The sequence below is a fragment of the Eulemur rufifrons genome, chromosome 5 (assembly GCF_041146395.1).
Source record: "Eulemur rufifrons isolate Redbay chromosome 5, OSU_ERuf_1, whole genome shotgun sequence".
Lineage (NCBI taxonomy): Eukaryota > Metazoa > Chordata > Mammalia > Primates > Lemuridae > Eulemur > Eulemur rufifrons.
The window spans coordinates 19,688,727-19,703,800 of NC_090987.1; the positions used below are offsets into that span (position 1 = coordinate 19,688,727).

At 45.7% G+C, this 15,074-nt stretch overlaps 1 protein-coding gene across 2 annotated transcripts in view; it reads left to right on the top strand.

Annotated features, from left to right (window-relative positions):
* Positions 1–866: 866 nt before the first annotated feature.
* Positions 867–15,074, top strand: part of MYO5B (myosin VB) — a 273,903-nt gene continuing 259,695 nt past the window's right edge. For both annotated transcript variants that reach the window (XM_069468426.1, XM_069468427.1), the window contains exon 1: positions 867–1,206. In XM_069468426.1, the coding sequence (XP_069324527.1) occupies positions 1,180–1,206 (27 nt within the window). In that variant the 5' untranslated portion in view covers positions 867–1,179. The remainder of the gene's footprint in view (positions 1,207–15,074) is intronic.

Below are 15,074 nucleotides of genomic sequence, written 5' to 3' on the forward strand. Positions count from 1 at the left end.
GGGGACAAATGTCACCTTTAGAAGCCCAAGGCTGTATCTCTTCCTACAGCTCTCCTGTTCTCCCTCCACCAACTCCTGCTAGTTATTTTTTTGGCTGACATTTCTGCTTTTGGCTGGAAGTAGGAGAGGAACTGAAGTTGCTGTAGGCAGCCAAGTGTCACAGGCAGAGGGGACACAAATGAGTTAGGGGGCGGCAGAAGGACTGGGAGTGTACAAGTGAGAGAGACGGGAGAATATGTGAGACTTTCCAGGAGAGCAAAACACCCTCTGAGGGGAGGGGCGTGGAGCCTCGCTGGAAATTGTGGGTGAAACTGGCCAACCAATATTCGTTCTGCAGAAGAGTTACGACTCCCACCTATCTGACCAGGATTTCAGCGCAGGGATTCAGTTTGACGGAGACGATCTTTGGTGTATATCCAAATCACCTTAATAACGATCTATGACATAACTGAATTTTAATAATGAAAACGTTGAATCCAGAGAAAAATGAAACATCGAGAGAAAAATGTCTGGGGTCTTCCAGCCATAGACATCTCCCCTCCTCCTTGTCTCCAGCACGGCCTTGCCCAGCCCCCGCTGGCACAGCCCAGGTGGACGCGAGCGGGGCGCGGCAGGTGCAGACGCCCGGCGCGCACCTGTGCCTGCGTGCGCCCTGTGTCCAGCAGGGGGCGGCCCGCGCCGGCTGCCCGAGCGCCGCTCCTGGCCGGCCCCGCCCCCGGCCCCGCGGACCCCGCGGCGACGGGGGTGGCGGGGGCGCGTCCGCCCAGGCACCCGCAGGGCTCAAAGGCGGCGGCGGCGGCCACAGCGCTGTGACGCGCGGGTTGGCTCTGCTTCCCTCGCTCGCTGTCCCTCCGGCGCCTGCACCTCCTCCCCATACCTGAGCGGGGAGCGGCGCCGCGGCCTCCAACCCCGCCCGCGAGTCCTGCGCCGCCGCCACGGGAGTAAAGGTCGCGCGGGCCGGGAGCGAGCTGGCTGCGGCGCCTATCAGGAAGCCGGCAGGGCAGGTCCGGGGAAAAGGGGAGAAAGAGAGAAACTCTCTGCTTGCCCAGGAAGATGGCGCCAGGCGGGCCGGCCGTGGACTGAGGGCAGCCGGGAGCTGGGACCTGCCGCCCACCCGGGCACGAGCGAGGGCCCCCCGCCAGGTGCGGCGCCCCGGGCTCCTGCCCGGCCCGCGGGGTCATGTCGGTCAGCGAGCTGTACAGCCAGGTGAGTGCGGGCGGCGCGCCGCGGCCCGGGCGGGCACAGGTGAGGCGCTGCGTGGGGCCGGGGGCGGAGCGCTCTGCGCCAGTGGGGCGCTCGGGGTCGCCTTTGTCGGTTCCTGGAGACGAGAGGTAACGGGAGACCCCTTCCGGGCCCTCCTCGTTTCCATCCTCAGCGCCCCGAAGTTCGGGTGGCGGAGAAAGTTTGGCTGTTCCGGGAGCGCCCCACACCGACCGGCCGCCGGCTCCTGGCGGCCCGCAGCGCCAGCACGGCAGAGCCCTGCCCGCCGCCCTCCCATCCTTTTCGCCGTCCGGGCTGGGCTCCAGCTGAGTTCCACGAACCACCGGGCGTCCCTGCCAGCTCCCGGTCCGTGCGCGGGACAGCCACCCCCCCACCCCGCTCGTGGACCCCGCCCCAGGTGCTCGGCAGCGCGGAGGGAGCCACCTCCGACGCTTGCTTCCCTCCCGCATGTCAGCGGAGGAACCCTGAACTTGGGGGTGGGGGTCCCTGCACGTGGTGGGGGTCCCTGCACGTGGTGGGGGTCCCTGCACTTAGGGGCGGAGAGGACGGGACCCACCCTGATGTGAGGAGCACGGCGGCTGGGGCTGACGGGGGTGTAAGCAGTGGGTGTAGAGGTGCTCCATCATCTCCGGAGACCCCAGGGAAGCGCGTTCTTAATTCGCTGGGGATGGGCATTTGGAAACAGCTTCTCTGGGTGGGTAGCAGGAGGGCTTCGGTTATTCTGGAGAGGGGATCGGAGTAATGCCGACCGGGGGTGGGGTGCGGATTTTCCAACTACCTTCAAGGTCAGAATGGATGTGCAAGTCTCAGTGCTCAATCGGGAACAGGTGCGAGCAATCGCCAGGTTCCGCGGCGGGTTGCGGTGGTTAGTTTAGGGACCAGCCGCCACTTCCCGGAGAGTCTCTGGTTACGCTGCAGCCGCCCGCCTGTTCCCCCTCGGGTTCAACCTGGTGAAGGGGTTAGAGACCTTTAAACACGTGTCCCATGTCTCTTTAATAAAACGAGTCTTGAGTGTCCTAACGTCTGGTCTCCCTGTTCGTTTTCTCTGGCGGCCAGGACACGTTTGACAGTGCCTCGCGCACACGCCTCAGTGCAGAGAAGTGTGTGTGGTGTGGGCGTTCGATTCCCAGGACACCGACCCGGGCCAACAGGTCTGGGCAGGGCAGGAAGAGCTATTTCCGCATCCTCACCTGGCGATTGCTCGCTGCTGTCCAGCGCGTGGGAGGAGCCCTTCGGCTCTGTGGGCTGGCCACCCCTCTTCCTTTGAGGAATTGTTAAAGCCTTCCTCCCTAGAGGGGAACAGGCCGGGATGGGTGGACGCTCATGAGGTGGCTGCAGAGGCTGTCACCTGGCTAGGGGTGGGGCCTCAGACACCACCTGCACGCCCACTAGGGACACTAAGTAGCTGTCAGGATGGACCACAGCCTCTGGGGGACCAGTGCAGGAGGGCGTGAATTCTTACCTGTGGGGGTCTTGGGAGGAGCCCTGAGAGCTTCAGCTTTCGGTTTTTCCCCTGAAGCCAGTTATCAGGCATTGGAACTGGGGTCTGGGAGCCAGCGAGGTAGGAGAAAAAATCTGACCTGAGTGTTTATAGAGCTGAAGCTTTGTCACCTTAAAGTGCACGGAGATAACTTGTACTAATAAGGAAAATGAGTGACTCAACTGACTATACCTACAGTGTATTATTAATAGAAAGTCCTTTATCAGACAGTATTAAATTGCTGTATTATGTGCAGCTAATGGATAATTGAATAAATCATTAATTTTTGGAGTTCTAATTTTGAAAAACATTAACACTGGATTGCTTTAAAAGATAACACTTTCAGGGGAAAACACTCAATTTGATTTTCAGTGAGAAATGGGTATGTTGCCTGTTAATTCTTAGGAATGATGAATCAGTGGGGGTCTGAACTCGGGGGGTTTCGGTGTGTTTTTTCTTATGGAGATAGGAACAAAACTTAGGTCACCAGGAAAAGGTCTTGAGCAAAACAAGGCATTTTTTTTAAGAGGTAGCTAATTAATCAAAAGTAATTAATTCAAAACAAACATTAGCATTTCTAAGGACTGGTGGACTGCATCTTGCTCTGAATGTTTCTAGTTCTTAATGATTTCCAGGTTTTTTGAATCAGAAATCAAGGAGATTTTTCTGTGACCAAGACGGTAGCTTCTAGACTTGTTCTAAGCAGCTGTTTTTTCTTTCTGGCAAAGTTGAACACATACCTTACTGTGAGGAGCATTTTCGTTGTTTCCTAACCATTACCGCCCCTCTTGCCTGGCTGGATTCTCGGTATGCACCTGAATTGTAAGTTATACAGAGAAGTTGTGCCTGTTACTCAGATTTACTTTTTTTCTTCAGGAGCTGATTTGTTCATTTTAGTGTATTATCAAAATAGCTAGTGTTCCCTTTTATTTTTAACCTGCTAGTGGGCTTTCCTAATATGAACACTGGATCCAGATGCACACTTTAATGTATTATGCATGGTGGAAATAATTATCCATTATGCCAACAGCACTTGTAAGTATGTAGGAATAGAAAATTTAAACCTTGTATTGATCATACTTGTTGCTTTAGTGACATAGTTGGAAGATACTATTGGAATATGAAATATGTAAAAGCATCTACATAAGCTTATAAGTACCATAGTTTCAGGTAACTTAATATATCGTGTATTTTTAGTTATCCAAGGAAACTTTTTTCTTCCCTATGACTTACTGTTTCCTTCTTTCTCTACTTACTCTCCAACTGGGGGTTCATATGCTATGTGACTTTTTTTTTGAGAGGGAGTTGATTTTTGTCGCTGGTTAAGGGCACTTGCCATGAACAAAGATACTCTTGTTCTCAGTACACCCAACACCTCACCTTTGAGAAATTGCTTTCTTTGTAGTAAGGTTTATTTGGATGGAGAAAGAAAATCAGTGGCAAATGCTTTCAGGTGATGTCAAGGTGAGTCAGCCTCGTTCACTCTCATTTCAGCCCCAAAGGTGGAGCTGATGACGGGCTCTGTTGTCACAGGTGGCGTATGTGGCAAGTACTTGGCCTCTGACCTACTGGAAAAGACAATGTGGACTTCACTTGATCTACACAGGTCCCAGAATGAAGCCCAAGCATGTGCAAGCATGGTGAATGGGATTTGATGATTGCAGAAAACAGTCTGATTTTTAAAATATAAAATACATAACCTCTCTCCTTCAGGCTGAATAAGGCAACTCTCCTTTAAGAGAAGGGTTATTCTGGATGAAAAATTTAAATACTATTTCAAATACGGAGACTTTCAGTTTGCTGCTCTGATTGTAGCCCCCAGAGTGACTGGGAAGTCATCAGATTGAAACCAGTGCCTTCAAATAATCCTTTTTCCTGCTTGGCTTTTAATTGATAGGTAGTAGTCTGAGCAGTGGATTTTTGAGTACTGCTAGCTTACTATACTGTCAGACCTCATCCTGTGGATGGCAGATTTGCACCTAGGAGCCTTTACTAAGGGTGCTGATTTGGGACCAATCATTTCAAAAGTAGAACTCCTGTGCTTTTGGGCAGGTGTCCTGTAACTGTCCCTTTTATCATATCTATGCATTGGGTAGTATAGAATTCTCCCAGGTGTCAGTCTGTAGGGCAGCAAGAGCCACCTGTTTCCTCTGTATCCAACCACCACCACTAAGGGGGCTAATGGTTCAGTTTCCTGCTGTTGGCTCTGAGTGATGTTCTTTCTAAACAGTGGTGTTAAAGACAGGAGTTGATCAGTGTTAGCAGGTGCAGATAGCACCCTCTCATCTCCTTTACTCTTTTCCTGCGTATGGCCTTAGTGCATGCTTATTGCCAATAGCCAGCACCTGTGGTTAGTCAAAGCATCCTGAAGCTGTCTGTGTGTGTGTGCACAGGAGCCAGAAAATTTACATCCTCCGCAAGGGGGCACAGTCTTTAACCAGTGGGAGTATAACCACATCCTCCCACCTGGGAATGGGACAGCTCTAAAGCGTGGCCCACACCGTTTCCAGAGTTCCTTTGCAGGGTTCAACTAAAGTTACTCGGCTTGAGGATTTCCTTAATATCATACCCTTGCTTGGCTTCCTTACTCCTCTACCAGTCTTTCCTGGGAACACTGCCCAGTGATCTCAGGATCTGATTCTGGGAACCCACATTAACCTGTAACTCATGGTGGCCTGGCTGACTAGGTGTTGTGAAGCTTTAAGGGTTTGGTCTCCATAGGGTCCCAGGTGAGGCTGGAGAGCAGTGTCACATTCCCACCACCTTTCTGAACCTCATTCTCTGCCTTGCATGTTGTTTTCTCTCTCCAAGCCCTAGTTCTTTTCCCCCCTCTGCGCTCTTTCCTCAGGTAGCCCTTCTTGGCCCTCCTGGGTTCATCAGAAATCCAAAGTTTGCATGTAAGTTGTTACCCAGTGCACAGGGCATGTTCTTTGCCTGCAAACTGTACTCATTGAGCAGGCTCCTGCCTTTCCCTCCCTTGGTAGTTTTTATGTTATACCTCATCTCCCCAACTAGGCTGAGAGCCTGGAGAACGGAGGCCGTATCATACATTTTTTGGGGGAGCCTCCAGTGTGCTTAGCGATAAAATCTAAATACGTAAAGTTCACTAACAATGCAGCATTACCTGTGTATCTTGAGAGGAGTGCAAATAGTTGGAGTTGCAGGCACTTTGTAGAAGCGTTGGTCTGGTGGGCTGCAATAGTGGGGGAAAGGCTGCACGGGCAGTGGGTTGGGGGCTTTGAATAGGACTTGAATATGAGGAGGCTGGGAAGAAGGACACTCCCAGGAGACAGGGAGAGTGTGAGGATGGGAACAGGCATGAGTTAGGCATATTTGGGGATAGTAATCATAGCACTATTTTTAAAACTATTTTGAAATAATCTTAGACTTGCAGAAACACTGCAAAAATAGCACAGTTCCTGTGTCTTCCCAGATTTCTCTACTGTTAACATTCATGTAACCACAATGTAATTATTGAAACCAGAAATTAACTTCCGTATAATACTGTTCTGATCCATAGACCTTGCTGGAACTTCACCAGTTTTGGTACTAATGTCTTTTTTTCCTAGGCCAGGATCCCATCTGGGATTCTGCATTGTCTTTAGCCTTGTAGCTCCCTAGTCTCCTCCAGTTGGCAACAGTTGCTCAGTTTTTTGTCTTTCATGACTGTGGCACTTGAAGGTCACTTTGGGTTTGTCTGATTATTTTCTGATGCTTAAATGGAATGAAGCAATTTCAATTTTCGATGTGAATTTTTTGCAAGAACACATCAGTGCTGTGTCTTTCTCAGTGCATCCTCCCAGGAGGTACATGATATCAATGTGTCCCATTACTGATGGGGTCACTTTGATCCCTTAGTTAAGGTGATTTCTGTCAGTTTCCTTTTATTGAAGAATGGAATTTACAAACTTAGATCTGGGTGCTGGGTGTGCTTATCACTACTGTTTATATTTACTTAGAGATTACTGAGACTGGAACTCCAATGTTTAGGATGGGCAAGGAAAAAAGAGTCAAATATGATCTTGAAGTTTCCAGCTTAAGTGTGGACAGAAGGTCAGATTGGGGCAAGGGTAATTCTTGATTTTTGATGTGTTGAGTTTGGGGTGACAATGGTTTGTCTGAATTGGAGACATTTTACTTACATTTGGAGTTTTAAGAATGAACCTGGGGGGGAAATGTCAGGATCTGGGGTTCTTGCAAATAAAAGATGCCTGGGATTTGCTTTTCCTTAATGAGGAAATGCAGTTGTCTTATAGCATAATATTAAGGGTAAGAACATAAGCTTGGTGTGGACAGTCCTGGCCTTTGTGGCTATGACCCTGGATATTGTGGTTAAGTGCTCTTAGCCCTTGCACTTTGGAGCAGATATTTTCTGAGCCTTGATTTCTTTATCTGAAAAATTGGGATGGTACCTGCATCATGGGAAGATTATTGGAGATTATATGAAATAATCCATGTAAGGTGCCTGCCTAGCAGTGTCATGCACTCTGTATGTGCTTGGCAGCTGTTGGTCAGCTTGCTTTCCCTTGTTGCAGTGCTGGGTGGTGGTCAGTATTATGCGGCTGGGACCTTTTGTCCCAACCCTCTTCTGCCATCCTGCACTGGTATTGATCACAAGGGGACTTTGTGAGAGAAGTGAAGATGGCTACAAACATAACTACCAAAGCAGCAGACAGCCAAGGCATGGGGAGAAAAGTTTCCTATTCTCCACCCACGCCTGGGGAAGGAGCAAGAGAAATTTGAAGTTTTAAATTTAAGCTGTGTTTTCTAGTCTCCTGTTATAGCTTTAGGAATTAAAAAGCATTTTTTACAATGCTCCTTTTTTTCCCTTTGTGAATACAAATGATTATTGAAACAATTCATACAATGTGGAAGAGACGAAGGCTCTGCAATCCCATTTTCAGAAACGGCTACTATTAACCACTTACGTATATTCTCTGGACCTGGGCTGTCCAATAGGGTAACCCCATATGACTATTGAGCACTTGAAATGGGGCTGGCCCAAATTGGGATGAGCTAGAAGTGTGAAATACGGTACACATTGGATTTCCATGGCTTACTAAGAAAAATGAATGTGAAACATCTCATTTATACTCTTTCATATCAACTATAGTGTTGAAATGACCTATTTTATATATTGAGCTAAAATATTTCAATTCGCCTTTTTAATGTGATGAATAGAAAGTTTCATATGTGGCTCACATTTGTGGTTTGCATATTTTTATTGGTTTTTTAATTTTTATTGGCTGCTTATACTTGCACACAATATGTACTCAAAAAATGGATCTTGCCATACATATTACTCTAAATTTTCATCTATAGCTACTTTTTTTTCCTGTAGCATCTAAAGGTAATTTTGCCATTTTAATGGTTGCACAGTATGGTAACATATGGGATGTACTATAATGTTTTTTTTTAACCGTTCTTATTTTGAGCATTTAGGTTGGTTGCAATTTTTTTCCTTTTGTTCTTCATTGACATGTAGTAATTACACAAATTTATGGGGTACAGAATGATTTTGTTTCAGACAGGGTCTCGCTCTGTCCCTGGCTAGAATGCAGTGGCATCATCATAGCTCACTGCAACCTCAAATCGCTGGGCTCAAGTGATCCTTTGCCTCAGCCTCCTGAGAAACTGGGACTATAAAAGTGAATGCCACCATGCCTGGCTAATCTTTCTCTCTCTCTCTCTCTCTCTCTTTTTTTTTTTTTTTTAGTAGAGATGGGGGTCCTGCTCTTGTTCAAGCTGGTCTCGAACTCCTGACTTCAAGTGATCCTCCCACCTTAGCCTCCCAAAGTGCTAGGATTACAGGTGTGAGCCACTGTGCCTGGCCAACTTTTTTTTATATGTATATATAATATATAGTGATCGAATCATGGTAATTAAGATATCGGTCACTTCAAACATTTATTTCTTTATATTGGGAGCATTAAAAATCCTCTCTAGCTTTTTGAGCATATGTAATAAAATGTTAATCTTTTCATATTGTAAAAAATGTTACAGGACATTCTGTGACCTTGTTTATTTTCTCAGGATAAATTCCTAAAGGTAGAGTTGCTGGCAGGCGCGTTTACAGTCTTCACTGATACAGCCAGTAGCCTCCAGAAAAGAACCAGTGTTTCTTCACCCTTCCAAGCTCTGGTCATTGTTCTGTTGATATGGGTGGGATTTTTTTTTTAGTTTAAAACCTTACTCATACTAGAAGTTTTATGCTTGTTTTAAAGTTGACTTTCATTGGTAGGTCGCACATCTTTTCATATGCTTGTTGGTATTTGTAGTTTTCCTTGTATTTCCTGTTTATATTAACCAACATTATTTATAACTGCTCATTAAATAATTATATTTTTTAGCGAGGTAAACCATGGAAAGCAGAGTATTCAATATGAAACATTTTTAAATAAGGTACCTTGACATATATTTTCCTCTTTTGTTCTGAGCTTGCATATTGAGCTCTACAGTTAGAAAACTACTTATGATAGCTGTTATGTTGGACTTTGTGCCAGGTCATTTCTAAGCACTACAGGTTAGCTCACTTAGCAACACTATGATGTAGGCACTGTGATCATCCCGTTTGCAAGTGAGGGACTAAGGCTTACATGACTTTCCCAAAGCTGCCTGGCTCAAAGGCCTGGCTTCTGACTGTCCTGTTCTACTGCCCTCCATGAGGAAGTGTCTGTCCCTTTGGTGGTGGGTCTGGAACATCATTTGGGCATAAGAGAGGCTCTAACATAGAGGGTCCTTTCTACCTAGCACTGCCCTGCCACGTTCCTTCCCTGCCCAACAGTAGCAGAAAACTCGTCCAGATCAGAGAAGGATAGTCTCCATGTGTAGAAAGAAGGGCAGATGGTCCAATCCTGATTGTGTTCTTTTGCCACCACCACACCCGGCCCTGTGAGCATCCTGATGCTTCTTAAAACTCTGTCCCAAATGTAGGCACAACCCCTGCTTTTAGCTTTCGTTGGGCCAGGTAGTCTCAAAAGAGATCCGTCTCTTCAGAAAGCCTAAGTGTAAAAGAAAAAAAAAGTACATTGTCTTAGTCCATTTTGTGTTACAACAGCTGAGACGAGGTAATTTATAAAAAGGTTACTTAGCTCATTGGAGAAGTTATATCAGCTCTGCAGGCTGGGAAGTTTAAGGGCAATGACCCTGGCTTCTGGAGAGGGCTTTCTTATTTTAACATGGCAGAGAAGGTCAAAAGGGACGTGTGCAAAGAGACAAAAACCCAAAGGGCATCCTGGCTTTACAGCAACCCACTCTGGTGGAAACTAACCCAATTCCACAGGAATTAATCCAGTTTTGGCCAAGTGAGAACTCGCTCAGTACCATAACAAGCCATTCATGAGGGATCCACTCCCATGACCCAAATACCTTCTGCTAGGCCCCACCTCCCAACACCACCACATTGGGGATCAAATTTCAACAAGAGTTTTGGTGGGGACAAACAAACCATATCCATACCACAGTGTACATGAAACTCAAGGAGCATAAAATTATTTCTAAGACTAACCATACTCTCACTCCAGGGCCTTGGTCCACTTTCCTTGGCTGCATCCACCTTGAAACCTTACAGTAAAAGGCATCTTACTTCCTACTCTGCTGGATGTCTAATAGGCATTTTGTTCTCTTGCTGGACTGTGACCAGAGAACTGGGTATGAGGCTCCAGGAAGTCTTCCCCCACTTGCCTGTATAGTCAGAGGTCTTCACATTCATGGATGTGCCCTGCCCACCTGTTTGGGTGCTTGGAAAATGGAGCTTGCCTTCCTCTCTCAGGTTGTCAGCTCTGGCTATCCTAGAACAAGGCTGCCTCCTTTAGCAGCTGGGGAGAAACCCTTACAGGAGCATACCCAGGACCCAGATCATTCCTTACCACAATGTTAGGTGCTGGTCAGGGGGTTTGTCAAAGCACTTAAGAAACATCCTCCCATCAGGAGCATTTTAAGTTTGACACAAGAAGTCCTCGAGTTGTCTGGTCCTGGCATAGGTGGGCACTAGTATCTTGCTAATTTGCCTGGCAGAAAGAGCAAATTTATACATATGAGCTCCAAGCTAATGGCTCATAATGCTCCTTTTAAAATGTATTTGCTGGCTCATAAATTATTAGCCTCCTCTGAACAATTGTAATAGTGACCCAGGCCCTGCAGCTTTTCTCTCCTTTGCTGAAGTTTGGGGAGGAATGAAGGAGGCCCATCCTTGAAAGTTGATGATTTTCCCAGAGCCTTTGCTATTATAAAACTCAAATGTGCTGTGACATGAAATCCTAAGAGGATGAGGATATCCAGATGCCTTCTGCATGGAATTCAAAGACTTACATCTTCCACATTAAGAAGTTTAGGTCCCCTGCCTTGGAGACCAACTTCCTTGAGGTAAAAGAAGATAGTAGGCAATGGAATGCCGTTTCCATTCATAGTGTGACCTGGATGCTGTGTATCTTGGAAGATGAAAGGATAAAATATTTGGACCAGTACATTGTCCTACTGTCCTATATTCAACTATCTCCTTTGTGTGTCCTGGCTATTCACTTTAGACTCTGGCTCAATTTCTTTGTGCTGATTGGCCACCTAGACCCCAGCTGAACCTCACCAACCATGTGATATGTTCTTAGAACATATTACCTAATTCCCTATGATGCCCAGTTTAGGTGTCTTAATTTAAGGTGATTTGGAGAAGAATATAATCAGAATAATACCATTCTTACAGATTTCTGAAACAAAATGTTTGTTGATACATTGTTGATGGGTATACATGTGATAAAAACTATGAGGAAAGACCAGGGAATAAGGGAAAGGAAATCTAGGATGGACTGTTTGGGAGATGGGAGCAGGATGGAGAATAGTATTGTTAGTAGTCTACTAATTTGGATGGTGAGTTCACATATATTCATTTTATTACTGTGCCTCATCAATTATACATCCAAAAATGGTGGTTCTGCTGAAAGTAGCATGAGTTATAAAGCCAAACTAGACAGCTTTGAGACCATAGGTGACTTTTGGATTTACTGTTTCACTTTTATTCGTGCAACTGATAGTTGAGTGTGTATATTTGCAAAATTACTGTCATTGAAGTCATAGGTTGAACCTTGTACTCACATTCCTCACAGTTCCCAAGATAAGGTTTTACATACTGTAGCCACTCAACAAATGTCATTGAATTGGTTTAAAGTCCACCTGTGTACCTACTCGCTTCCCCAAACTTTCCAGGCTATGGCCCTTTGAGGAAAGGCCCCTCTTCACCAGGGAGCCAGCTTTACTGTAACGTTATTTTCTCCTGTGAGTTTTGGCAAGGTTTCTGGCTTAGGTACCCAGTGGAAAGCCCATCTGTTTCCTGTGGCACTTGCCTAAGTCTATGGAATGTGGCGTCCCTGTCAGGAGATAATTGCATATGTTGTTTTTCTTTATTACTGTGCTCAAAGGCTTAGCACAAGGTATGAACTGTAGAATATAAGCAAAGTAACATTTGTGGATGTGAGAGTTAATACAACAGCCTTGCATTTGAATACCCTGATTTTACACATATTTGATCATCTATTTTTGCCCTTCCCAAGGTTATCACTTATGTTTAAAGCATAATCTACTTTTGCCCCCCCTCTAATTAATTCACACATTTTATTAATCTCATCAAGACTGATGGATATGTGCACGATGAAGTGGGAGCAAATACAGATCTCCATCCCTCTCAGACCTAGCAAAGACAGGTGGCTTTCAGGAGAGACAACAGTGAATCTGGGAGGAAAAACTAGATTAAGTCAGTTTCAGTCTTGTCTCCCCCAGGAAAGATAACAATACTCATCAGTCTTCATCTGAAGATTGAGACCATCTCATTCATCACTCAGGCAACAAACGTGCAGAGCACCTTCCTATGGCCCAGATGCACATCTCACAGTCAGTACATGAACGAGGAGACTCCTGCAAAGTAGTCTTTTGACCTTGAGTTCTTCTGATCCAGTGGTTCATTTGTTGTATGAACAAGCACTGAGGAGGTATGAGTACATTGGAAGGAGATAAATTGCTTTATCTCATCAGATTTAATCACATTCTCCATTTGCCTGTATTCCCTAATGAGAGCTAATGTTTATTTGTGAAATAGGGAAAATGAGTGTCTTCTCAACCAGAAACCAGTGTTTTCTTTGCTATCAAGCTGCTTGCTCTTTTACCTATCATTTTACTATGTGTATGTGACTATGAAACAAGCTGCATGCACCAAAATAATAGCAGTGACCTTAAAATGCAATTGATTTTTATTTTAACCAACATGCCAGATCCTATCCGTCTGAATGAATCCCATTTCCTTCAGGATGGCCGCTTTGGGCAGAGGTACGAAGATGCTGTAGTTTGTCAATATCCCTTGTGAAATTGCCTTCACCTCTGATGGTGCATACTTTTGATTCCTTTCTGTGGTGTCGATGTTTTTATGCCTGCAGGGTAGGCTTTCTGTTTTAGAAATGATTAAAGGTTATTCAAAGAACTAAACTGGTTGAAGAAAGGAATTTACTGACTGACACTGCTGTTATATAGACCATGTGTGATTTCCAGGTATGGATGCCAATTTTGTGTGACCTCTTAACTAGCTGTCACCTTCTGGAGTTATAGCTGGGCTTTGAATGTTCTCAACGATCGGTAAGTATAGAGCCTCCCGAGCTGTCAGGAAAATACTAATTTGGATGTAGCAATTCTGGTCTGTTTGGGTAACAATTTAAAGATTCACAGAATTTTATAGTTACACTGACTTACAGTCCCACTTGAATTATTTGTATGTTAATATGACTACCTTAGTACATGAATGTAATTACCTCAATGTTATAAGTATAATAGCATTAAATACTGATTTAAAAAATAAAATGGAAAACCTATTCCACTGAATTTCCTAAAATGGTCTTTTGAAAGTAGATTAGAAGGATACTCTCTACTCTTTCCCCCTGCTGTGTCAGGCAGGGTGTCAGGCACTTGGATATAGTGAATGGAAGATAAGCAAGGGGCAGAGCGGCATTACTCAAGATAGTTAAAAGGTGGAAGCAGCCTGCGTGTCCACTGAAGGATGAGTATATGAACAAGTTGTTGTCTGTCCACACGATGGAATATATTCAGCCTTAAAAAGGAATGAGATTCTGAAACCTGCTACAACATGGATGAACCCTGAGGGCTTTTGCTAAGTGAAATAAGCCACTTAAAGATAAATGTGTACTTTTGCTTATATGAGGTACCCAGAATAGTCAAATTTGTGGAGACAAAGTCGAATGGTGGTTGGGGTAGTGGGCAGTGATTGTTCAATGGTACAGAGTTTGTTTCGCAGGATAAACAGATTTTTGGAGAAGGATGATGATGCTGATGCTGCATAACCATGTGAATGTACTTAACACCGCGGAACTGTATGCTTAAAAAATGGTGGTGCTAAATTTTGTGTATTTTATCACAATTAAAAGTAAACTAGGGTTGGAAAGGGGGATGGGGAAGATACAGGGATTAGGAACGTAACCTTTAGGTGGGATAGAACTGGGTTTCGAGTACTGGTTCCCCCAGTTTACCAGCTGTGTAACCTTCGTCTTGGCCTCCAGGCTCTTTAGGTATCCATCAAATCGGGAGTAAGACTCTAGTACAACCCTCAGAGGCTTGTTGATGTGATAGACTGAGATAACAAGTGAGCTGTATTAATCTCTGATAAGCACATCACTAGGAGAAGGTCACGTCCTTGGGAAGCCACAGCCCAGAGAAGGTCATTGTGTGGTGCCAGCCTGATGGCTGGGAGGTGGCTCTGGGTGCTGGTTTGCTGGCTCCAGCTCCTCCATGCTGAGGGGCCAGCCTTGGGTTGGGTCCTCTAACCTAGCAAAGCACGAACATTGATGAAGAACCTTGAGGGGCAACATGCTTTTCCTTCATCAGGTGTGGGGAAGGTCCTTAAGGGAGTCCTCAGGTCTAGCTTTAAGGACCACTTGTCACCTCAGATCTTCAGCCCTAGAGCTCTAGCCCTAACTTTTCCTTACCTGACAGTTGTGAGCCATCCTGTGTTGACATCACTAACAGGATGCCTTATATCTACCCCTGTTCCTCCTGGCACTTGGTGTACTTGGCTATTTTGGGTTCAAGGGCACTTGAAGATACAGGCTGTATTCTAAGGATCCTTTGGCATTAAAGGAGATGGAGCTGTCTGAGGAACCAAGCTTAGCTGGTCTGAGAAGCCTGGCCTAAGAGGCCAGCACAGTATTAGGGGACTAGAAAGATGCTCATGATCTTGCACGGCTTTAGGGACCAGGTTGCCATATCAGCAGCAGGGGTCCATTGACTTCAATGCTGGTGCCAGCAATGTGACTTGGTTACTCTTGGCCTTGGCTCTCTTCCCTGTCTTTTCACCCTTGCCATGGATGAATAGCCTTTCTGAATT